Here is a 25,228-nt window from a genome sequence, read left to right on the forward strand (position 1 = left end):
TTGTGAGAGTATGAAATACTTGAGTATCTTAAATTTGTGATGGCGTAGAAGATTTCTGAACTATACGAAAGTTGAAAATGAAACAATTGTATTTGTAGGAAACGATGTTGCTTTTTAGGTATTGATTTTCAATATAAATGAAAAAGTACTGCGTTCGTCAGAGAATTTATTGTGCCTGATTAAATATACAATGATCTTTTTTTCTTTTATAGTTTGGATTCCAATTATACAACTTGCTTTGAACATATACTGTTCTCCATATTCAGGATCATGGCTATATTTATTTTCTGGCATAGCCACTCCAGAATATCTGTTGCTTCGCTTTCCAAATACCAGTCCGCAACGGGTGATAAAGTGTCTCCTCCATTCTGTGGGTAAGATTAATTCATTATGCTTTACATACATACATGCATGTTATATTTTATAGTAGATATCTAAAAGTAAATACCTTGTTTACATGTAGAATAAGTTTATTGTTAACTACGGTCGAAGGTGACAGCAACTGATGAGTTTCTAAAGTCCACTTTACATTTAAAGATCCCCATGTACATCCTTTTTCAATGAAATACAATCGTCTAGACAAGAAGTCGAATTAATAAAAGCGTATTATCATAGACGAATCAAACATTTTATTATATTCGTATGTACTTACTCCAAGGACACAAGAACTATATGTTTTCCATCATTAGAAAGAGCAGCATGCGCCCAATATGTATCCATTTCGACACAGGGATTCTTGTTTATTATACTCAGAAAGTGCATTCCTTTTGCTTTATGCGCTGAGAATATCTCAATTCCCTAACAAAAGAACATATCTTACTTTAATATTGGTTACTTATTAAAAATTTTAATGTGTTTTACCTTGTATGGATTGATATAGCGTGGTAAGCGTATCCGAGATATAAACTTATAACCTATTTCTTGTGCCCTGAAACATACGATTCAGTACAAATATGTTAAATTACACGCAACGTTATTTCGATCGGTACCTTTTTATGATATCTGGTATCATTTTCGAATCTTTGAGTAACGAACTTTCATTATTAAAAAATATTGATGTTTTCTTTCCCAATGTTTTGAAGAAATACTTCAACTCTTCTTGATGGATACCTACAAATTATAACATCGAGTAAGAATCTCTGTATTTAAATTGAAACATCATTGTTTTCGATAGTAAACATTCTGTACTTACTATTTATAAATGCAGTTACCAAGCTGCATGTTTCTAGTTCGATTTCTGTAGAAAACGAAGTACGAATCAAAGGATTCGAAGGAGGTACATCCTTATTTTGAAAGCATGGCTCTTTTACCTGGAATCGAATTTTTTATTGTCATTTAAGATCATCGGGAAAATGGAAATATTGTATTTTTCGGATTTTCAATATACCTTAGATGAAATTGTACGAAGTTCGAAATCAAAATTAAAAATCGAATTTTGTATAGTATCTGCGGTAGCGTACCCCAATTGACATGCCACTTCGTGGCTTAGTTTTTCTGCTATTTCATCTCCACACAAGATCAACTGCAAAGGTGTTGGTTATTCGTAGAAAATAAGATTTTTAAATATTAGTGAAGATTATTCGATTCAATTTTCACCTACAGTGTTAGACTCGTAAAAGTTGTCTCCGGGTGATTTAAAATTATAACCGTATTGGTTTCCCAAGACGGTGGTCGAACGAATTAAAACCTGAAATTGCTGAATAATTTGAGCCTCGTAAGATCGCGAAAGATCCAACAGAAGTTCCGTATTGTCAACTGTGATAAAACTTCTTTGATAACAAGGGAGTCTAAAATACGAAAAACGAAGTTCGTATATGACAAACACATTAACTCTAAATATATTATCATATACTTCAAGAACCTGAATTCAGCATGCTTCTCAGATCCTCCCTTCTCAGAGTACTCAAAAATAAATTTGACAATATTCTTGTAATCTGTAATATCACTAATATTATAAATATTAGGTCTCTCTGTATCAGCCAACAATATTAAGCGTATTAAGATTGGAGAAATATACATATGTTCTATCACATTCTTTCTCTTAACAGTTGAATTCTGCAATCAGTATGTTGCTATCAATGTATGAAGAATTTGTTAGTACAAGTAATAGAATAATTATAATTGAACATACATAATTACTTTTGTTGGAAGGCAAAATATGAACGCTCGAAACGTCCTTTCTCAATTTTGCAGCAATAGAATATTTAGTTTCTGGTTTCCTTGGAATCAAGTTGATCAAAGACAGAAGGAAACCTTCCTGTAGATTCAAGTCAAATTCTCTGATTATAACACAAATGCCTCTGCAAAAATATGTTCGACGATTATAATAAATAATATAGTGAACATTAATATAAATAGATATATTGATAATGATCACGCACTTATAAACATTATAATTCCACTTCTTCTGTTTCAAGCATGCAAATTCTATACAATGCTTCAATTTATGACTCCCCGCGTAATTAATAACACTTTTCTGCAAATTTGAATACAAGACAACTGGAAACATAGTGTTGCGAATTTGACTGTCCACCTACAATTCAAAACAAGTATTTTGTTATGTATCCGAGCAATAACAAATATAATATTTTCTGAAAAGTTGTCACAATTTCTACCTATAGACTCGATACAATGTGTTCACATTGAGCCTGGAACAGAACGATCCAAGCCAGTGATAACTTCTCAGAAAATACTGTAAAAAGAACGATGTATTTATACCTGTATTCTATGCACGTAGCCTTGCAAATAGGTCAGTGATAGAGATTTTCTGCAGTGTAACCAAATTCCTGGGGAATAGGTTCTTCTTAGCTTTCCAAAGAATGGTTTGGTCATGTGCATTTTTACAAGGTCGATCTGAAAATTTATGTGTATATTTATCTTGCTCTATGCTCAAAATTTATGAATATACGTACATCAATTAAATTATCTAACTGCGCCTTTTTACAAAAATTTACATATTTGCTTTCAATCCAAGCACTCAGTTCTAAGGATAAACTTTTCCATTTTCTACCAAAGTAAAGTTCCCAGTGAGCTGCAGAGTTCGTTATATTCGCGTACACTAATTCCTTTAGAATTTCATTCGATTTTGTCACCTGCATTGCCATTAATATGTTAAAACAGCATCATCCTTGCTCCCACTTTAGTGATCAGTATGTACTTACGATGCTAATGCCAATTCCAGCAAAAGAAAGGAATATCTCTTTTTTACTGGATTCAGGATCAATGATATTTTTTGCTTTTAGAAATACCGTCTCGTGCTGTGTGAACAGTAAAACTCGCTGGTTACTTTCCATGTAGCTTACCCAATAAATTATCGTTACGTCTGATTGTTTCTGTTTGGACGATTTTATATCGTCATCGCACGTATTGCTTTCACTACTACTAAAACTTCCAGATTTGGTTTCTAGCCATGCTGATTTATTGTTTAGCTGTTTAACGGAGGATGTGGAAGATTGTACGCCATTACATTTATCGACAATCACAAGGGGTACAACCTCTTGTCCGTATCCGTCCTGAAAGTAAAATAGTACACAATAATGTGTGCATTTCAAACGAAATGTTGCGCGATAAATTATATAAGGACGATGATATACGTCTGTACCTTTTCGAATTTTGCACTGTATCCAGTTTTTTTATTGTTATATACATTCCAAATAAGCTCCCTGGGCTTCGTAGGATCATCCCAAGTGTACAACAGACTTTGAAAGGGATTTATAAGGGCTACTTGTCCTAAATTGTGTTGACTGATCTTTAAAAATAGATCATCACAAAAATTATCTATTCTTACGGGTATATCGCCTGGCATACACTTTTGGAACGTAACATAAAATGGGGAATTGATGCCACCTTCGATTTCTACCCTGACTGCCGACTATAAATTAACAAATTCTCTTTATGATACATACTCTTACCATAATTTCTAATTTTTATTTTAACTAAAAACGTTTCGATTATACTTACGCCGTTATCCATTCTCAATATTGTTTTCCCCAAATGAGTAATATTGAAGTGTTGAGATACCAGTTGACTATTCCTCCATTTTATTCGCATTCTCATTGATTCCGTGACTGGCCAAAATGGCATGCTTTGTCCAGATAGAAGATCGTTCCACAAGTCTGCTTGATCGTTTTCTTCCATAAACCTCAAAGTTCTTTTCAGTTTATTACTAATATAGAAATAAGGTAGAAACGTTATGATCTTGGTAAAATTGGGCGAAAGACGGGAACTTTCAATTTCTGTTAAAATTTGGTATTTTCGTCCACGTTCTGTGTCTTTGCATACGATCAAAGACATCGAAGTGATCCCTTCTAGCCCAAATGGCAACGACCATTCCGATTGATGAGCTCTTAATCTAACTGTACTCTTTTTGTTATTTTTCTGAGAGAATACTATTAGTTCTTCTTCCGGTAATTCATTGATTGCATGAGAATGACACTCCTAAGAATAGTAAATTGTTAAGCGTATTAATATCTACATTGAAATTGAGTAACTTACCTGAATGAACAAAGGTAATCCAGATTTATTTATCATCCAATACTGAGACTGAATAACGATGTGCCAACTTGTAATTTTACACAGTTCTATACATAATAGGAATGGCTTTGTTAAATCTGATTCACTGTCTGCAGTCATTAAAATGAATTTTCTTTCTAAGTTCGTGTTCAGTTTTGATGTACCAGTCCAGTACGCACCCAAATAATTTGGAATCTATGAATAATTATCAAAACTTAATTCAAGTCGATAATTTGTTACATTAACGTACATACCTTAAAGACAAATTGAATATCGTTATTACAATTCAAAGAATGCATATTAATCTTCTCTCCTGGCTCAATTTTCAATTCGTAGTTAATAATAGGTATATTAACATCAATAACGAATGGTAGCTGATTGTTGAAAATAAGAGGTGAATAAATGCTTATCAAGTAGTTCGGTACTTGACAACTTGGTCTTATAGTTAATGGAACTTCGTTGCAAGAGACTTTTACACAAAACACCGAATTACTTTCATCTTCTTTCATTTTGCAACAGATATCCTTAGCTAAATTCATCGTAGTGCTTAATTCTTTCCAAAAAATCCCTTCTTCGCTGACTTGGTACTTTCTATGACAAATGGTTTTTTTTAAACATAGGATTCAATCAAGTTACATAGTTTCTGGGCTTCCACTTACTCTAAATAAGCAGGCAGTATATGTATAGGGAAGTGATAAGCTATATATAAAGGAATACTGTAAGTAGAATCAGGTTCAATGATTGTCATTCTAATGTTGTCGTCAAAGGGATTTGTAAATTTTCCGATACACGTGAGTCCTAACTTATCCAACAATGATTTTTTATAATAAAGACCCAGTGCATAAGAAGTTTCATTTCGAAACTGAAATGAAAGTACATTGTAAAATATAACAAAATAAACGAACAAATATTAAATATTTTACCTGTAAAGGAGATCGCACAGTAATCGTACGATGCAAATAATTATCAATCGTAGCTTCTATAACTAAGTGATAGCGAACCTCGTGCCTGATAGGTCGAAGTGGAATTAGATTGCAACCTTTTCTTTTAGGACAGTATACTAATACATCGTCAAACCCTATGGATAGCATGAGTAATTTAAAAAAAAAAACTTTCTTTTCAATAAATTTGGATACAGGGTGTTCGGCGAAAAATTTTAATGAGATACCTTTACTATTGTAGGAGTTATGGCCGTTTGAAAATTGGACCAGTTTTAGGGAGTTTTTCTCACTTTACGGTGTCAAGGAACAACTTTTCCAATATTGTTAGAATTTCTACATATTTTTCACTAAAATACGCGTTGTTTGCATTTTGAAAAATTAAAATCCTCCAATCCATTCAGGAGTTATGACATTTTAAAGATTCGCATGAAATTTCAAGGAAGCAAGAAAAAATTTTTCTCAGGGGTGGCCGACCACCCTGTATGTAAAAAAAAAAACAATACCTTGAAAAACAATACGTAATACTTCTCCGGTGATTGTCTTATATATTCTAATCGATGAATCATCTTGAAATATTTCCCCGATTGGCATTGAACAATTCTGTAAATTTATGTCTGGATCTATAAAATCCATTTCATTTTCACTCCACTGAGGGCTACCGGGAACCGATTGAGCCTCTGGTTCTGGACTACTCGGAATACTCGGCGGTGAATCGGTATCATGAAAGTCTTGACTCGCTATAACGCGAGTAGCATTTTTGCTATCTTCCTATAACGGAATAAAAGTAAAATCATTTCTGGAAATACATTCTTAACACATTGGCGTCAAGCGTTTCGAGTAGTCTTACGTTTAAAAAAATTTGTGTAACTTTCTAACCAATTGATATTTTTCAAATTCTTTAACCTGGTATCGTCAATGTTTTTAATATTTAATAATATGTTACTTGAAGTGTATATACTAACGTCTTCCGCAGCGAGAAGCTCTATGCGACTTTCGTGGCCAATATAATTTTGTAGATTCAATTTTTGAATACTAGTAAGTATAATTGGTATTCCGCTTGTAGCTTGCTGAAATGCGTTCAAAATAATATCCGTTACAGCAATTAAATTCGGAGTAATGATAACGTTGAGTTTGTCTTCCGCGGATACGGTAATGTAAACTGCTAAATCGTTTGATTTAATCGATTCCCGGCCAAGGGGACCAACTGTAAATGAACATTTGTTGCATTAATGAAATACGAAATACGTGAGATTTTTAAGGAAATTTATAATGTCCTTACAAGAATCTGCGTTGCATTCCGGTGTTAATTCAAGTTCTTCGTCTTCATTCGTGCTAGAATCATCGCTTTCGGTATCTTCTTCTCCGCTACTATTATTGTTAAATAAATAGTTAGACGTTCTCGTTAATTTTCTCTGTCTTTCATCATCATCTGTGTCAGAATCTTCTTCGTATGTTGAATATAATTCTGTCTCTGAAACACTTGTGCTTATTTTACTTATATATTTATGAATTATAGTTAATCAAACAATCGTAATTTGAGGTACCGTTTGGTTTTGGTATAGTTGCATGATCCGGAGTTATAAAAACCATGTCTGTAATGTCTTGATCGGTACTTCTAAGACTTCTTTTTTTGGTTTTCGATGCATCCTGTTTTATATGCTGATATGGATCGGTCCAACTAGAATTTATCATAAAAGCTTCACCGTGACGCATCTGAATGTATAATCAAAATAATAGTTGGTTAAAGACAAATATATAGATAGGATAATATTAACTTCACGCGAGAGAATATTTACTTTTAACATTAATTCCCATGATCTGTAGTTACTATCATCTTCTGAACACAAATCGATTAAAGGTTCCCAGCTTTTGTAATCTGCATTATAACAGAATGCATTTAATTTTATACTGGATTCAAAATTGAAATCATTAAACCAATCGTTTACCGAAGCTGTGACTATACTCTCTATTTTTATAATAGGGAGCCTTTCTGTCGAATATTCAATCTCTAGTAACAAGCGAACTACTAGCGGTTTTAAAGTAAAAGTCACCACTTGTTCACTGTATTCGCATACTAGATTCGAATCATCTGTAAAATATGATTTAAAGTGAATATTTAAATTAAACGAAGTGGACTTTTATTGAAACACTTACCGTCGGCAAGCTTCTTATATGGCACATTTGATATTTTCTTTGGCGTCCACAAGTTAGTGTGAATGTTCGTGTCTTGACTTTGAAATCTTTCTTCTATTTTTAAGTTACTACCAAAACTCGTAATTTCGTTCAGTATCTGAAAACAATATAAGTATTATTCTCCAGTAGACGTAACATCTCTTACCATAAATTTAAAAAGTATTTAAATATTATTGGCACTTACATCAATAAATGTGCGTACAATGTCTGCAGTGAGGTGAACATTAATAGTGTTCACAGCGACGATGTAATGGACGTTACATTCAGGCGCTTCTTCTTTTCTGCAAATTTCTATGTCGCAAGGACTTAGTAACCAATACGAAGTATGTTTCGAATAATTTCCCTGTCTTCTTGATTTAGCACGGACGTCAGTAAAAGTGCAGATAATCGACGACGAACAGCTGTGTCTGCTGCTTTCGATCGTCACCTCCGCTTGCAATAAAATTACATGTGCGTTGCTTGCTTTCAGATCTCCGAAGAATAAAATCTCTGGTTTATGTATCCTCACAGATACAGAGGCATCTAGATAATCATACGAAATAACTCTGTTTAATTCTATGGAAATATAATCTCTCAACAATTGCAAAGATAAACCACAGTATACATGCATAATTATATTAATGCATTACAAATGTCAATTCCATGGCCTTCTAATTGTTTAACAGTTACACCGTGTATACTTGGAAAAGAACAACGAAAGCAACGGCATTTAAATGTGCGTAAATACCTGGTTCTTCCTTAAAATATTGTGCGTATTTTAATTTATCTTTTTCTGCACTGGTAATATCCCTGCTCTTGATTTAAAATAAATATATTTTGAAAAACATATTCAACGTTACCAAATGGATACTCGGAACACTCAAAGTACTCGCAATATACTTAAATAAGAAAGTAAAATGAATTTGAGTCGATGCAAGAGCAATCACTTACTACTGTTTGATTGTTGCTTTCATAACCATGATTGATAATTCCTTCATCGACCTGTTCGCTTGGAAAACAGTCCGTAATATATCGTATTAAATGCATTACAAATGGTACGGACAAATTTATTCTAAATTCTTGAATCAATGCATCTAAACATTTTTCTCCAGCCGGGGCACAAGTGTACGCGATGTCAACGATAGGTGACATGGAAACGGATATACAGGATTCGGGCTGCACCCCTATTAGTTTCGCAGGCGACTGAATTATCCTTCAATTCGAATTAGTATATTACTATTAACAGTTACTTTAAAAGTACAAAGAACAAAATACGTTTATAAATACTGACGTTCTTATGACATGAGAACCTTTCCGGGTGTCTTGCAACATACAGCTTTGAAGAGACAGTTTCATCTTCAAACTCTTATCACTGTAGAATGCGTACGTAACGATCATCTCTCCAAATATTAGTCTACATAAACCACGATTCAAGTCACGAACCGGAGAACTTAGTACCTAAAATTGAAATAAATGATTTAAATGGTTAATAAAAACTGAACAAACTACTAAGCCGAAATTAAGTTCCGCATATACCTCTTCTGGATCTAAAAACAAGTTCAGTTGAAATCCATCCATAGTTAGCTTTGAATTAATTTCGCAAACAGAATTCTCATTATGAGTGAGAAAATCTTCCAATTTTTTCACCATCGCATCTTCGTGATCAGATTTCTTGGGTTGACTAGCCATGATAGAATGTGGCTCATTTTCATATGCATCTTCAAACGGTATAATTTTTGAAATATTATCTTTCCACACTAATATAATAGATTTCAAATCTCTCTGGCTTAAATTAATGTATATTGTATCTATGGAGCCTTGTATATTAAATAAACCATATATTTGAAATTCCATTGCGCGACGATACTCGGTTTTTCTCTTAATATCAAAGTGAATATGCACGGGTTCAACCATGGGTTCCTGTATTTAAACGTTTATTGATTAAATTACCATGATTTAATTTATTGATTTAATACGCTTGCAAATTTGAAAAGTATTAAATTTTACTTGAATTATCAGGTCGCGGCTCAATGTCATAATCGCTCTAGATATAGTCATGTTCTTCAATTTCACCAAGATATTATCAATTATCAATTGATACGTGTCGTTACTAGGTGTTTTGATACTTTGAACGGATTGATCGATCTTTTTGAAAAAATTTTCAACTGACAGAACACCTGAAAGTCACAACGCAAGCGTCAATGTTTATGCTTTTTACAGATAATTATCGATCATACATAGTTTTCAATAATCAGGACCTGTGTTTAATACTAGGAGACTACTTGAAACATCCTTCCACTGAGGCAGAAGAAGTATTGGGCCTTGAATATCAATGAAAATATGTAGCTTTGTCGCGCTTCTTTTAAATTGCTTGATACCACTTATCAACTTGTTGATTACATAATTTTTTAACCACAAACAATACGTTGAAGTGAATGGTGTTAAAAAATGCTGCACAAATACATAGAATTCATGATAATGATACTCTTAAAATATTAGTAGAATATATGTTACCTTTATTAATATATTCGTACCTTTAAATCGTGCAGTATTTTAGAAATAAGTACACAATTGATTCTCCCAATAGAAAGCTTAAATGTTCCATCCGACATTACATCGTCCTGACTCGTGTCAATATCAGAACACGTATACAGTCTTGGCATATGCCTTACGTATTTTAGATCAAGAACTTTATCTTCGTCTGTAGTCAACAGCTTGTAACAGAACGTAGCAAGTTAAGTACACATATTACATTCAAAATACAATACAAAAAGTTAAAAAACTTACTTTCGAATAAAGAGTCTCCTCGTTCAAATCTTCCACGGACAAATGTCTAAGATGTGCACGCAAAACCATTCTTTCGTTAGCATTGTAAATGCAATCGTTCTCTAGTCCCAAAATTTGAATTTCTAACAAATCCAGGTCTTTATCGCAAAATTTTAGAACGAGCGCGCTAAGCCTTGCAGAATAATTCAGTTTAATTGCACCTGAGAGGGGATAGAGTAGAAACATTTAAAAATAAACGAAATTTACAATAATTCCATCGTATCGTACCAGGGGGAATGGGTGGGTCATCCTCTTTTGTTTTCCACTGCACGATGCTATGGAATAACTTCGCTGCGAAACCAACAATATTATTGTCTTCGAGAGTGCTGGAAAAAATAGTACTTATGAGTAAAACAATTCATTTTCGTCAACTATTAAGGATAAGAATACTTACTTAGCCAAATTGTACCAATATTCTTTTATTTTCAATAGAGCGGGTCTGTGAAGATTTACATTGACATTCAGTATGTTCATGATGAGGGATCGCTCGATGCTTTTAAAATGGGATTTAAAATCGGGACAAGTTGATTTCACCTAAGAAATTGTACGCTTAGAAATATTTGACGCATGGACAATAATTCTAAGTATTCTGTAAAGTACCTTACGGTATGACACAACAAAAACTTCATGGGGTTCCTCGGTAGATATTAATTCCAAATATGATCCCGTTACACCGGCGTTTGTTTTGTCTACCAAAAGAACAGACCCCACGCCAAATTGTATAGCAGGCCCATACTGCATTATCGCAGTTTCAAGATACAATGCATGTAATCGTAAGTTTAAATAAGGCTCTTCTCTTCCGTGATTTATCGTTATCAAGTGAACTGATAACTAGAAATTTGAAAATATTATTAGAATATTGTGAACGTACTTTATAACAAAGTATATGTATGTAGCACCTCTCCAATAGCAAATCTTAATAACAGATTGATATGGTTACATGGGGAAATGTTATCGTCGAATCCAGACAAATTGATAGTCTTTGAGAGTAATTCCAAATCTTCTTCACTGACCTCGGAAGACACAACGCTCCTATTGCGTAAAATAATTGTCAACTATTTGTATGCAACTAACTAAATATTTTGTGACTCAGCAAAGTATTAAAAAATATATCTTATGCGTTAATATTTAGTCTTACTTCGTTACCTATCGAGTTTTTGTTTCTGCACATTATTCGTCAAAAGTTCCTTCGTAACGTGTGTAAATTTATTCTGCAACGTTATAACCGATAACAAACATACACTGCGTTGCACAGTTTTCAATTCTTTCATCGATACGATGGTCTTGTTCCAACTTTTCTTAGATTCATGTAGTTTTAAATCATTGTCATATTTTTCAACATTTTTTTGATACGTCAACAATAATACATTCAGGAAATGGACAATCATCTGTATCTTATTTTCTGATAAATTAAACTTTATACTCGAAATTGAAACGTTCACTTTGGTCCTAAAATATTAGAAGACAAATTGGATTAAATCTGATTTAATGTTGGCCGAAAATTAAAAAATACCTTGGTAACTGATGGTATTCCGGTCTTATGTTGTATGATATAGTTGTGTTTGCCTGTATCTTTGGTATAAAATGAAATTCGGAATCTTTTCTTTTCCTAGCAGATCTCCAATCATCTCCTGTGATATAATAAAGGACATTAAACACAGAAGTATCAGCGCTTGTACAAAGAGTACATAGAGATAATAATGCGTACCCGAATGACAAAATAAAACTTGTGCTCCAGAAAATTCAAGGTGTATTCTATCATACAGTAATTCTTCTAATTCCATGAGTGTCGCATCTTCAAGTTGTAAGTTCGTTGCTTGAAGTTCGTTAGACACACTCACATCACCAAAATCCATAACAAGTATATGTCCGCCTCTAAAATCCCTTTGTGTTATGATAAAGACCAATCACAATTATGCATTTATAAATGTCACGTATCAAACGCACTTCTGTATCGATCCATGTTCAGGAAATATAATGTATGGTCCTTTTATATCTATCTTGAAACTAATCCGAAGCGTCTGAGAAACGATATTATCAACCAGAACCAAGAAGTTTTCTTTTATGTATTCGTACAATTTGTAAGCCCACAGAACTGTGGTTTGAATATTCGCATCATTCAATTTAAAAAACTGAATTATCTCCATTGTGGCATGCTGAAATATAATAACAGATAATTACAATACAATGCACCTATATATATGTATATATACACATATATTTGTACATTATATTGTTATTACATGATAATAAGTCACTTCAATCGATTCCAGTGTTACGGATATATCAAAAGTTGGATCCACATTTTCTCCATTTCTCTCAAAGTCTACTGCCAAGAAATTGGTTGATACATTTCCTAAGTAAACAAATCATAATAAGATACATAGTACAGAAAATTTCTGAAAATTATTATCTTTATACCTGTTAAAACATTATCCACTGTGATTAAAGGTACTAGATCACCTTCCAAGGAAACACCTTCAACTACGAAACTCTCAGCTCGAGCAGATACTTTAAAAGCAGACAATACAGACTGTATTTCAATGCTTGTCAAAAATTGAGTTATAGTTATAACGAGAATTTCTTTGTCATTATTTAGCAGACTTAAACAAGAATTGGCTAGGGTGAAATTGAATTTATAATCTGAAACAAAGTATAAAAAATTACATTTATTATTTTTAATATATCCATTTGGTTTGTATTATTATCTAAGCTTTCAAGATTGTACCGATCGGTTGCGGTAATTTTTCTAATTTTATCTTTCTTCCTGATGCGCTATTAATGCTTTGATGAGACAACTTTCTAACTTTTTGTGTCTTGTTATTCTCAATATTTGTATGTTGTTGTTCTTCTCCAATTAAAGATGTGCTTTCCGCGATCTTTTGCACAGAAATACCAGCATTCACATTTTGACATTCTTCTTCAATGGTTTTATTTTTCAATTCCTGTCTAGCATGTTCTCGGGCAATTACTATATTCAATATTGTTAAACAATCTTCGTATTTTTGTAAATCTAGCTTTAATTCCGTGTCATTCGGCCGAAGTAAACTCTGTAGACATGTCTCCTTGTACTTCCTATAATTCTTTCTATGTTCAATCACTCTTGCCCAAGTATAGGGTTTTATGTTATACTCTAAAACTGCATTATAGACATACTTCCACCAAGCTGATGGACATTTTTTCACAGTTTCATTTGGGCGATATTTAACATAGGGTCTAAAATAATATTACAGTAAACAAAATTGTATTTTATTTAAAAAAAAAAAAATTATAAATAATTTACGGACCTATTAATAATTGCACGTAATAATGAATCATAGAGGCGACAAAACGTAATGTATTGTGTTTCGGAAACTTGCATCGCTACATCGTGAAGGACAATGTCGACCAACATACGAGACATCTGTGCCTCGTTTCCTTTATGTATGATTATTTTTATCTTTGCCGTGAAAGGCTTTAGAACTAGAAAACAGTTTGTATTGTTAATTTTTCCAAATACTACAGTTACATTATATTCGAATTAAAGGAAAACACAAATTCATACACTTACGAAATTGAAATTCTTTGTTTTTCATGCCAAAAGTTTGCAGAGATCTATGCATTATATCCTTCCACTCTAAAAAACTAGATATGTCCCACTCGTAATCATTGTATGGAAGAGAAGATTCTGTGTCATGATCCATATATATACTCAGAGATTCTGCTCGTACTAATTGGTAAATTGTGTTTGTGTTACTTGCACAGACACCAGGTTTCCATTTACTAAAATTTGTTTAAGTTTAATATCAATGAATAAAATATAATTTAAACAAATAAACAAAAGAGGTAGCTACCTGTTTGTGGTCATCACAGATATACTTTGTATGCAGATGCCACAAGCACATAAAGAGTCATTTAACTTCTCTTCGTACCTAATATGTACATTATTTATAGAAATCTGAAAATTCTTTGTCACAGATGCCAATAGATTATCGAATAATTCTGAAAATAATTGTAAATATTAATGATTGCAATATGAAACATATATGACCTATATTCTACATTGTCCTTGCATGTGCCATACTTCACTGAATTCAGTGCATACTAAAAGGATATCTCTGTAATTTTTCTACTATTTTTATCAAAATTTACAGAGACATCCTGTTAATGAAATATAGAGGTTTATGAATAAAGCCAATGTGATAACTGTTTTAATTTTTACTCTGTAAACCACCTGTTCTATATGTGTCATCTTCTTTTAAATCTTCCAATATCTTTTTCTTCTCTGCTCTCATTAACTTCTTTTGTACTTCTGCATTATAAGTGCCATAAGCAGCAGGTACTGCTACTATATATACATCCTTAAAAGCAAAAATTGAAATATTACATACCAACAATAAGTCATCGTAATGCTTGATAGTAAGTAATTTTAAAAGTAATAAATTTCCTACCTCTATGCAAACTATAATGGGTTGAGAAAATAATCCGGACCATGGTATCTTTAAAACTATCTTTCCTATTAATCCTACTTCTACTCTGATGGGTAGACCAAGCTGATACTGTAAACCATAAATTATTAGGACGAGTCTTTTTATTTATTTAATTAAATTTGGGGAAATTATTACGCGCAAACAAGAAATTCGCTTACCAAAGCTTCGGGTTTTAATTTAAGATCGATGAGACAGGTATCACCGGAAAAGATACCAACGTTAAACTGTTCGGTGTCTAAATCTTCGACATATTTGCCCAAAAGTCTATTCAAGAACGCCGCTATGGCACCTTCGAACATTGTTCTGCATTTACGTAGAACTACTGCGTTGTTTACTTGTCGCGTTCGGTATAACACGATTTTCTAGCACGGGTTTCTTTCATAACCTTAAGAAATTCGTAAAATAAATTTTGTCATGCGCGAAAGTACACCAGGACTGTATTGATCTTGTTTTCTCTCGCTTTGGGATTCCCATGTTAACGTAAATATGTTAACACCTATCTCTGCCTACTCGAAAGATTTCTATCGAACATATGCTTTCTAGTTATTATTTTAACAAGAAAGAAAAGTAATAAAATGAAGTCTATAAATTTGTAATTGATCCTCGGAGACGAAAAGTTTAAACTTGAATTAAAGAGCTTAATGACGGTTTCTCGAATTGGAAAGCATTACGGAATATATAAACACCAATCTTTAATAGTACTTGTTTATTATTGTATCGTACAAGATTGATAGTTTTAAGTATTATATACAATAACGTTAAACTACGCCTGGCAAAATATTTGATAAATCAACAAAATATGGCATGTCGTCTAAGTTTACACATTTACGACGCAACGAATCTCAAAAGTATCCAGCCGAAAGCCACGACCATGATCAATCATCACTTACAATTATTGTAATAGATATTATTACCGATAAAAGATTTTTTTCTTCTCTACAAAGTGCCACAAAATTCTAATGTCACAACCAAACACAGTATGATTCTACATCTCTAGATCGGTGGAGATCTATCAAAAATTCTGCCCGCAAAATTGTTCTTGACCGTCTTTTCGAAAGTCAAATTTTTGTATAATTGCATTATATTCTACTAACGGCCGAGGACAATTCTGCAGACAGAATTTTTAATAGATCTCCACCAATCCAGAGGCGTAGAATAACACCGTGGTGGTCGTGATATATAATTTTGTGATACCTTGTACATACATACAGATAGTAATGATAAAAACCGAGTTATATTAATTTCAATACAGACTCGTTCGATAAAGATCCTACGGTACTTATGTTACACTTTGTTGTATAGCCTAATAATCGAAAACGTAACAATTTTTTAATGGTTCTATTATCAAAGATCTAGAAAATGCATGTAAACACCTAAAATATGCGATATACTAATATTATATACACAAAAATATATACATATTACATGATCCTTAATATCATTTTAAACGGCCAAATGTTTCGTCTCTCCTGTGTTAGGATCCACTATAACTTTTTCCTTGCAATTATTCACGGTAGACGTACCACCGAAGGAATTCGTATCGGAAAGCGGAAAGAATCTTCCATCCGCGCATTCTTTAAATAGTAATTCCGCAGCCTTTTGTTTTTCTTCCTTGCCGTTCGTCGCTATTTTTCTCATTGTTAATGTCAAAAGTTCTATGATGAGATAGGATTCCGGTTTATAGAGTCTCGTGAAATGTAGCCTGATATGTTCTCCGATATTCTCATCTTTCCGCGGTATATAATCGCAGTGTGGACAGGACGGTGTCATTCTCTCGATGCCGTGTCGACGTTTATGGGAATCTAACGCGTCTTTGTCGCACGTGGAGAACGGACAACTTTGGCAGCGTAAAGTTTCCACCTCGTCGCTAGGCGACAGAAGCATTCCCTTTTTCTGTAGCAATAACAAAGATTGTTTATCTTGATTCGAGGCTTGAACCCCGCCATAATTCAACATCGATGCCCCGTTTACGCATATCGTCACCGCGTTATTCGACGACTTTAGAGTCTTGCCCGAACGAGACACAGAACCTATATTGTCGGAAAAGTTGTCACTGTCGATAGTAATCGTATCGTCCTCGAATTGTCTGCGCGAGGCTTGTGCTTCCGCGTTCGCCTGATGTTTCTTCAAATGTTGAATGTAATTAGCATAGTACTTAACGGAATAATCGCAAGTGTCGCAACGGTATCTCTGTTTCGCGCCATGCAATGTCAAATGAACCCTGTACTGTTCTCGTTTCTCGAATGCAGAGGGACATTTATGACACTTGTACCGTTTTTCTTTCAACCGACCGTTCCTTAAATAACCAGGATACACGAAATTGGGGTTTCCACGCATAAAAATTCCAAACTGTGGATCAGGAGGCGGCGACAGATTTGAGGTCAATTCACTCGCTTCGTTCTGCCGTCGATGAACGACCTGATGCTTCACCAGATTCTGTGCCGTTTTGGACGAATAATCACACTCGGTGCATCTGAATCTGTTGTTCGATCCGTGCAATGTCATATGGTACTCCAGAGCATCCAGCTTAAAGTAACGAGCCGGGCATTTCGCACAGGTGAACACTTGATTACCGGTTCGTTGATTCACATTGTTATTGAAGCTGTTGCTCGAGTTTTCAGAAACTTCCACCACGATCCACGCAATTGCGGCCGCCGCCGAGTTGGTCGAATCTTGACCGCCTGCTTCGACGCAAGCCGTGGTTGGAGGTGAATATCGTTGCGAATGGCCATACAGAGATAATAAATACTTGGTACGCTCTTGATACTCCGTAGAGTGTGCTTTTTGGTGGGCTAATAGATGGGCCGGTTGGCGGGCAGCATACGAACACCATTGACAAGAATAAGCTAATTCCGTGGAATGGTATCGTAAATGGATCCTCAACTCTTTCTCGCATAGAAATCGTGCCGGACATTTACTACAGCAGTGTACCAGTCTCGAATCGCGCAGATCAGGCTCTGAACCTAACACAGGAGGATGCGTGAATCCGAGAAGCGTAACTAAATCGCTCAATTGTTGCGAATCTGGTCTCGTATCGTCTACTAGACAGTGAACAGTACCCAACGACCCGGAATGCATGTCCGTATGAGTAACCATCACATCTCTTCGCGTACAGGTGAAACTACAATCGGTGCAAGCGATCACAGGTCCATGATTAGGGGAATCGAGATGCATACTTTCATGATCTCTAACTTCGGCACGTCGCGAAGAGACGAAGGGGCAATGACGACATTTCAGCATTTTCGCGAGCGTACCGTCCGGGCGAGTCACCCAAACTAATGGGGCCTCTGGCAGTGCTCGGGTATCTAAAAGCAGCGGTGGCGGTGTATTGGAATTCTTTGAAGTATTGGCTATACAAGTCACATTGTTCTGCGTAGTTATATGAATCACCTGTTCCACATTCTTCTCTTGTTTCATTCGATTAATATCTGAAATAACAAAAATCAAATAACATTTAGCAACAAATGCCGAAGGATCAGGGCTTGAAAACTGTTATAATATAGGTTTAAATTCTTAAAACAGTTATGAAGAACTTAAATCGATATAATTCGACTTTGAAATCCTTCATAACAGTTACAACCAGAATTTTATATAATAGTTTAATATAATTATTTTCGGAACCATTTCAAACACTGCAAAGAATTTGTTAAACTTACTGTTATCCATATTCGAAGCGTGTTGCGGTTTATATTTAGCAGATGTGTAATTATAGTCCATATTTTGTTGATGAACAACAGCAAGTTCTTCGCCATGAAGTCTAACGTGATCCAATAACTCTCTGCGATAACAGGACAAATAAGTATTTTCTAAGAATGTTATGAATACAGTTATAATGGTACAGAAATACATACACTTTCGTGCTAACATAGTATGGACAGAGGTAGCATTTGAAAATGGCTTCCAAGTTCGGACGATGATGAACTCTGTGCATTGACAAAGTTGTAGCATCGGGCGCAGAAAATGGACAGTCGCCACAGCCAAACGGATTCTATAAACAAGTAGCATTCGAGTTAATGTAAAAAATATATTAAGTATATAATATAAAATATAATAAGTATTAAAAATAGCATACTTTTTCTTCCCCGTGGCGTTGTTCCGATTCATTGTGAGATTTCACGTGCAACGATACAGTATCCCTATTTGAATGTCTAAAGTTGCAACGCTTGCACTTCCACATAGTGCGTTTGCTTTCTTCCGTAATCGAAGTAGAAGCAGATCCGCATTGTCCAGGCGTGGAAATCAAATTATTTTTTAGCACAGATTGTCCTCGATTTCTAGCGGCAGCTTTAAGCGGAGGCGGTGGTCTCAGACCAATATTAATACTATTAGCGTTATTACTCTCTTCGTTCGTGGACACAGTTGAAACGGGAGTAGACGTAAGCTCTGGTGCTTGTAAATACTCATCATTGTTCATTATTAACAGCTTAGTCGGTGGCTCGTCGGAAATAGATTCTTCCACGCTACGTTCTTCCATGTTTTGTTCGTCCCATGACTGTTGCTCAACCTAAGAAAGAAACAAGAACGTTGCAATGAATTTTTTTTATCCATCGTATTAACATACACGCGCAGTATTATTTTTGTTGCACGGCGGAAAACAAACTTGTAACTCAGCATAAAAACGAAATTGCTCGGCACACTGAGAATTATATTAAAAAATTAAAGTCACGTTCGAGGCAATGGAAACATTTTGAACGTTATCATGTCGGTTCCATTTACTAAGAATATGCTTGTTATTGCAATCAAATTTGACATCATAACACCAATCAAGTGTCCAAGCGCTTCGATACAGGAAGTACATTTTGCGTTTGTAAAATTGTTGTTCCGTTGTTCAGTTTTTAAAAGTATTATCCGTCTTCTACGATTAACTTTATCTAAGGATCATCACTCGTGCTTGTCACAGAAAGAAAAAATGAACGAAAAAAAAAGCAGTATTGAAACAAACTATAGAAAAATCAGTGCGCCTATGAAAATCGACAAGCACTGTCACTAATAAAGTGAACTGGTTTGCTTAATGTAAGTGAAATTTGTGCTTTCACCTGTGCAAGATACTTGTTATACTTGGAATAATTCCGTCGACCTGTTTCATCCGTCATAAGTACCCTGGCAGTCATATGAACTGGATCTTTAGCTGCTTTAAGTTTAATATGTTTTGTGATGTCCCACCGCCAGTTAGAGCGATACGCGCACAGGGAACACTCGAATGGCTTCCGATTTAAATGACCGACAATATGAACGTGAAAGCGACTTGCGGTGGATGCCCAAAATGGACAATGCGGGCATTTGAATACCCGTCGGCCGCTTGGATGTGTCGAGGCGCCTTCAACCTGACAAAAGATTTGACTGCCTTTATCAAAATAAACTGTTAACACGCTCGAAACACAACGGACTACGGTCTCGACTGTCATAAATAACATTTAAAGCACATTCTTAATAATAAAAAGAAAAAATAATTGAGGAAAAGAAAATATAAATATAATTGTACACAATATTTATCACAATAGCGTTGCATACTTGAATAAAAGACTTGTGGCTTCAAGCTGAACGGAAACGTACTTTAACTATAATTGTTCTAATGGCCGTATGGGGTGCTTGCAATCAAAACATTTAGTGTCAAATTCGACGTGAATAGAAAATAGTCAGATCTGTTGACTCTCGTATTGCAATTCTCATATTCATTCGTGTGTTCGTTTATTGTTCATGTGCACGCGTTATATAAAAGTATATTATTTCTGTAGAAACACCATACCGATGATCCAGAAGAATTCAGTCCACTGAGATTAACGTCCCAATCCGTTTGCGCAGGGAATGCATATTCACCGCGATACGAGGTCACACGTAGTTCTGAACAATTCGATAATTTTTCTAAGCTACTGTCTATGGACGTATCGTTGCTTGTCGAGCGACAACACTGCATATGCGCTTGTAGATCAGTCGAACTTTTGCAACGTCTTCTGCACTTAGGGCAACGCGTTGTACCCACAGATACACTGAGAGCAGTGTGGTGTGTTTGTTTGTGACAAGCCAGCTCCTCCATGCTACTAGCTTTAAAAGTACACCAGCATTTCAAATCGTTCGTAGTACTTACAGCTACCTCCGCTACTCCGTTATTAATTGACGCCGATGTTGTAAGCTTTTCCTTTAACTTATCAAAGAAGGACGCATTTTTTTTTTCAAACAAATCTGCTGCATTATTTGCATCCTTCTTTAAGTTGCTGGCCTGCAAAACAATTCATTCCTATCGTTAAACAATTATAAACACAACGAATTTACGAATTTTTATGTATATACATATATATATACTAATCAATAGAAAAAAAACTCACTTCTTTATTCCCATACAACTTCGCCAATTCCGTATCTCTGGCTATTTGTGCGAGTTCTGGTCTTACTCTCACTCGTGGAACTTTTAATAGTGTAGTGGAAGGTCCACTGGTAGTACTGCTACATTTACTAGGACTCAGAGGTATCAACATTGGCAGTGGTTTTCTAGATTTATTAGGTGTAAGCGGAGCATGACATTCTGCTAAGTGTCGTTGCATTTCAGAATCCCATGCAGTAATAAATTGGCAACCTTTCTCTTCGCATTTTAGCGCTATGCACTCTGCATTAGCTATTGCAGTTCGTTTATCATCTATGGAATTCATTGACTGATCGGAAATGAACGAATCTCCAGGACTGAGAGATAGTGTTGTACTCCCAGATATATGTAATGTTTCCCGAAAGTCACTTGCACCCACCTGAAATATTAAATACAAATTATCACAGATTTAGATACAGATTACGTCTTAGAATACAGAAAAATATTTATAAAAGAAATTATTATATTACCTGATTATAACGCTTGGGACTATTTCTTGGTTTGCGTTCGAAAGGTGCATTGGACTTGTGGTTTGTTTGACCAACAGGTGGCTCATGATGATTGGTCTCGTGCACTGTTAAACTCTGCCTGATATCAGCTGTGAAATTGCAAACACAACACTGAAAAGCACCAACTCCTCCATGATTTCGGGTATGTCTGTCCAAATTCCACTGTAAGGGTATATTTTTATTATTATTATTTTGTCATATAAATTTATCGGTCTATAGAAATTTCATTGACCTTGTATGGTGTACGAAAATCACAGGCATCACACTTGATCATTGGCATAGAATGATATTTTACATGTTTTGTATAACGAGCACGTACATGTGTTACATAAGAACATTTAGCACATCGAAAGAATCTTCTTTTTAAATGATGCACTCTTTGATGAGTTTCAAGGTCCCTTGAATTTAGTGCAACATACGAACACATTGAACATCGATTGCCAGCATCGCGTACAAATTTTCCCTAAAAATCATTATATGCCCATTGTAGAGTTAATACTAACTCTATTTCAATAACTTTTGTAAATGATTTTTTAAAACATTGCTATAGATTACTCTTGTCCCATCTATATTAGACAAGACAAGAATTTCTATTAAATTATTAGCTATAATTTCTGCCCATAGATTAAAACCAAATTGTTGTTGATACTTCGAATGGATAGTAAAATGAAGATATTGTTGTAACTTAGAACAGAGTTATAATTTGAAAACAAGATAATAATAATTTGTATATAAACTTCTTTTGATATCTTTCAGTCTCAAATCAATTTCTGCAATACACCCCAGATTCTAGCAAACAATATTATTTATAATTCTGATTTTTAAAAAAAATTCGTAAAAGATCGTAATTACCTTACACCCGCTATGTTTCTTTTCTTTAAAAAAAAGAGAGAACAGCAATTTAGTCATTGATGAAATTTGATTTTCGCCCATTTACAATATCAATGTACCTTTTGTTTGTGCTCCTTTTTCAGATGATCGAGGTACGCCTTAAGACTTGATAATGACTTTGATGGTTTGCATGTTTTACACTCGTAACTTTGAGAAGGTCCCGAACCGTCGAGGAGGCCATCGTGATCGCCCTTCAAGTTGTTCTTCGCGGATCCATCATTTTTGTCATTGTACGAGGTCTTCTCGATATTATTGTGTGACTCGTGCTCTCTCATCGCAACTCCTTGTCGGTCCTCTTTAAGGTTACCTTCCTTACGTAGCTCAGTCTTGAGCTGTTGAGGTCGTGGACGAAGTGCACGCAGACGAGGCAATCTTCCTGACATCTTGGACAAGGCTCGTTCTGTCCCACGTACGTCCTCTCGCGTTCCTGTCGCGCATCGAGATACCCTTTTATTTCCCCTCAATCTCCTCTCAAGCGCGCGTATCTTTCAATGGGGTAAAAAAAAGGAGAACGACATTCACTTCTCCGTCGATCTACTCCGTTTTCTCCTTCCCAATGACATTACTCTCCGAGCCACTATTTCATGGTCGTATATTCGCGTTTTGCACTCTCGTATCGGTCTTAAAATGATTCTTTTCACGATTTAAATCATCGTGGAACAAGGTGTATGGCTTTATTTCAGGTATAATACTCGCGTGGAAGCTCCCTTCGATTCTCAATTTATTGAACCGCGACAGGAGACCTTGTGGTGTACGTTACGGAAGTACGAGTACGAAGTACTCGGTGGTCGTGCGATCTAGAGGCTGCAGGCCGCCATATTTTTTTCTTGTCAATGAAACGGCTACAAGGAAGGCGTCAAAGCGTTCCCGCAAAGGAATCCTACTTTTACGAGAATTTAACTCAAGAGAAATACGGGGAATAAAACGATGTAATTTTGATAGTTTTTCCCTACCAATTTTCGTAATGCCAACTGGATAACGATAGAACCCGTCAAAACTTCATGAATGTACGTCGATCACGCGAAACCGTTTAATTTCTATGTTTACAAGATCCGTCTAACGATAGCTAAACATGGAATTTTGTTAGAGCATCGAAAACTGAATAGTTATATTTCATGTCGTACGATAGACTTGAATAAATTTCCATTGAAAATTAAACTAGGAAACAACAATTTAAAATAATATTTCGGACTTTTAAACACAATAATATAGATTGTAATAAATTGAAATAAATCAATTTATTTAATGTAACGGTCATTGAACTGTTTTCTTTTCAACTAGTGATGAAAAAATAATTAATTAATTATTCCACATTATCACGTTTACAAGCGTTCAATGAAAAATTATATGACCTTTGTATCAGTTTCTTATTAAAACCGTGAGTTATACTAAATAACACGCGTTAAAATTATTTTTTTCGCTGGTCAACGATCAACAATTTCACAATTGCGAACATTTGTTTCAACGAAATGCAGTTCGGTAACCTTTTTCCAACGTAACGAATGCTCGCTTCGAATATAATTATTTCGAATGGCTCGACTTTCCTACTACCGACATCCGGTTTACACGATACGACGGTCGATCGCAGCGGGTCAACGTGTCGTCGAAACGTTAATCGTTTCTCTGCGCATGAATTTCCTTCCATTTTTACAACAGCTTATATTCGTATGCCTTCATAATAGCGAAGTACATGAATTCCGTATGATTTTGAACGAAGATAGAACAAAGTCTGACACGAACGATCCAACAAAGAGCGACACGAGAGATGAACAGAGAAAGAAGAAGATCCAGTTTCCCGACACGCGTATGCGATTTCCGTTTCTCTCCCGGCGATTTCCGGTTTACAGTTGAACGATTGACCAACAGACACCGTTTAAAACGTGTTACACGCGTGTGCGTATGCGCGAGCCAAGAGGAAACGGGGAGGAGTGAGAATTCAACCTCGGATTCGTCAATAGAAAACAAACCTCGAGCAGAGTTAATTCGCTTGAAGCAGTAGGTTATCTTCCGATCGAACGACCGTTGGAAATAGGTACGTCGATAAATCCCCACGATCCGAACAGCCAACCAGGAGCACCGGATTTACCATCGCGACTTCTTACGATTTTCGATGACCGAGAAAATCGGATACGCTCGCTGGACCCTCGGTTCCCTCCCTCCTTCTCTCCCTTTCTCCTTTTTCTCGTCACGGACTCGCTCGTCTTACTATCTCGATACTGTGATTTATCTTCGGAACACCTCGTCGTCGTCGGCGCTAACAGTAGCCGACAGACCGAAGGATGAATTGTAGTAAGACTACGAAGACCGAGCGAACCAGCAGCCCCTCCCTCCTCTTTGACCGACTCGGACAGGAACGTTGGCGATGCCGAAGTGGCGCAGGTCGGGCGCCATCTGCAATTCCAATTCTGATTCCGATTCTGGTGTCCACGTACAGTCCTCGCACGCCCCCACTTCCTCTGGCTGGTCTCTCCTGCAGCCCTCGACAGAACAGCAAGAGAAAACAGTCTCGACGAATTCTCTTCAAGATCAAAGTAACAAATGATAATTTGA

The 25,228-nt window shown here is 35.4% G+C and overlaps 2 protein-coding genes across 9 annotated transcripts; both read right to left on the reverse strand.

Annotated features, from left to right (window-relative positions):
* Positions 1-131: 131 nt before the first annotated feature.
* On the reverse strand, positions 132-15,337 carry LOC143348153 (intermembrane lipid transfer protein VPS13A). Of its 2 annotated transcripts, none has more exons than XM_076778058.1 (52): positions 15,079-15,337; positions 14,882-14,989; positions 14,665-14,791; positions 14,285-14,432; positions 14,002-14,213; positions 13,739-13,913; positions 13,180-13,667; positions 12,873-13,094; positions 12,695-12,807; positions 12,399-12,607; positions 12,160-12,326; positions 11,965-12,082; positions 11,598-11,900; positions 11,351-11,483; positions 11,052-11,282; positions 10,846-10,985; positions 10,680-10,777; positions 10,413-10,612; positions 10,160-10,339; positions 9,884-10,076; positions 9,633-9,802; positions 9,162-9,545; positions 8,917-9,083; positions 8,577-8,838; positions 8,374-8,440; positions 7,831-8,168; positions 7,608-7,743; positions 7,250-7,542; positions 6,998-7,166; positions 6,733-6,918; positions 6,416-6,657; positions 5,957-6,221; positions 5,436-5,590; positions 5,172-5,374; positions 4,767-5,103; positions 4,495-4,707; positions 3,961-4,437; positions 3,602-3,871; positions 3,162-3,512; positions 2,913-3,092; positions 2,719-2,853; positions 2,382-2,533; positions 2,132-2,300; positions 1,862-2,055; positions 1,601-1,787; positions 1,388-1,522; positions 1,193-1,310; positions 990-1,110; positions 862-928; positions 653-798; positions 449-575; positions 132-368 (listed from the first exon to the last, which is right to left on the reverse strand). In XM_076778058.1, exons 1-52 carry the CDS (start codon positions 15,217-15,219, stop codon positions 225-227), a joined length of 10,266 nt encoding a protein of 3,421 aa, XP_076634173.1. In that variant the 5' UTR covers positions 15,220-15,337; the 3' UTR covers positions 132-224. The 2 variants fall into 2 exon arrangements, with proteins under 2 accessions (XP_076634173.1, XP_076634172.1); XM_076778057.1 differs by having other exon boundaries at positions 133-368; positions 6,733-6,924.
* A 290-nt stretch (positions 15,338-15,627) lies between these two features.
* On the reverse strand, positions 15,628-25,052 carry LOC143347656 (uncharacterized). Of its 7 annotated transcripts, none has more exons than XM_076777042.1 (11): positions 24,646-25,052; positions 22,738-23,105; positions 22,020-22,250; positions 21,749-21,949; positions 21,244-21,657; positions 20,667-21,137; positions 19,957-20,244; positions 18,993-19,424; positions 18,772-18,908; positions 18,577-18,698; positions 15,628-18,348 (listed from the first exon to the last, which is right to left on the reverse strand). In XM_076777042.1, exons 2-11 carry the CDS (start codon positions 23,059-23,061, stop codon positions 16,364-16,366), a joined length of 4,605 nt encoding a protein of 1,534 aa, XP_076633157.1. In that variant the 5' UTR covers positions 23,062-23,105; positions 24,646-25,052; the 3' UTR covers positions 15,628-16,363. The 7 variants fall into 7 exon arrangements, with proteins under 7 accessions (XP_076633157.1, XP_076633161.1, XP_076633162.1 ...); XM_076777046.1 differs by having other exon boundaries at positions 21,006-21,137; positions 24,646-25,051; XM_076777047.1 differs by lacking the exon at positions 24,646-25,052 and adding an exon at positions 22,640-22,662 and having other exon boundaries at positions 22,738-22,846.
* Between the last annotated feature and the right edge of the window lie 176 nt (positions 25,053-25,228).

This window comes from Colletes latitarsis, chromosome 11 (genome assembly GCF_051014445.1).
Source record: "Colletes latitarsis isolate SP2378_abdomen chromosome 11, iyColLati1, whole genome shotgun sequence".
Classification (NCBI taxonomy): domain Eukaryota; kingdom Metazoa; phylum Arthropoda; class Insecta; order Hymenoptera; family Colletidae; genus Colletes; species Colletes latitarsis.

What these genes read in the sequence shown, in the direction of transcription:
- LOC143348153 (XM_076778057.1), bottom strand. Translation starts at nt 15,219, where the DNA reads ATGTTCGAAGGTGCCATAGCGGCGTTCTTGAATAGACTTTTGGGCAAA. An exon ending in ATTACGTATTGTTTTTCAAG is followed by an intron (nt 5,591 to 5,956) that starts GTATTGTTTTTT and finishes TGCTATCCATAG; the next exon opens with GGTTTGACGATGTATTAGTA. An exon ending in ATATTCAATTTGTCTTTAAG is followed by an intron (nt 4,708 to 4,766) that starts GTATGTACGTTA and finishes AATTATTCATAG; the next exon opens with ATTCCAAATTATTTGGGTGC.
- LOC143347656 (XM_076777042.1), bottom strand. Translation starts at nt 23,061, where the DNA reads ATGTCAGGAAGATTGCCTCGTCTGCGTGCACTTCGTCCACGACCTCAA. An exon ending in GTCCCAAGCGTTATAATCAG is followed by an intron (nt 21,658 to 21,748) that starts GTAATATAATAA and finishes TTAATATTTCAG; the next exon opens with GTGGGTGCAAGTGACTTTCG. An exon ending in CGCTTCGAATATGGATAACA is followed by an intron (nt 18,349 to 18,576) that starts GTAAGTTTAACA and finishes TTGTTATTTCAG; the next exon opens with ATATTAATCGAATGAAACAA.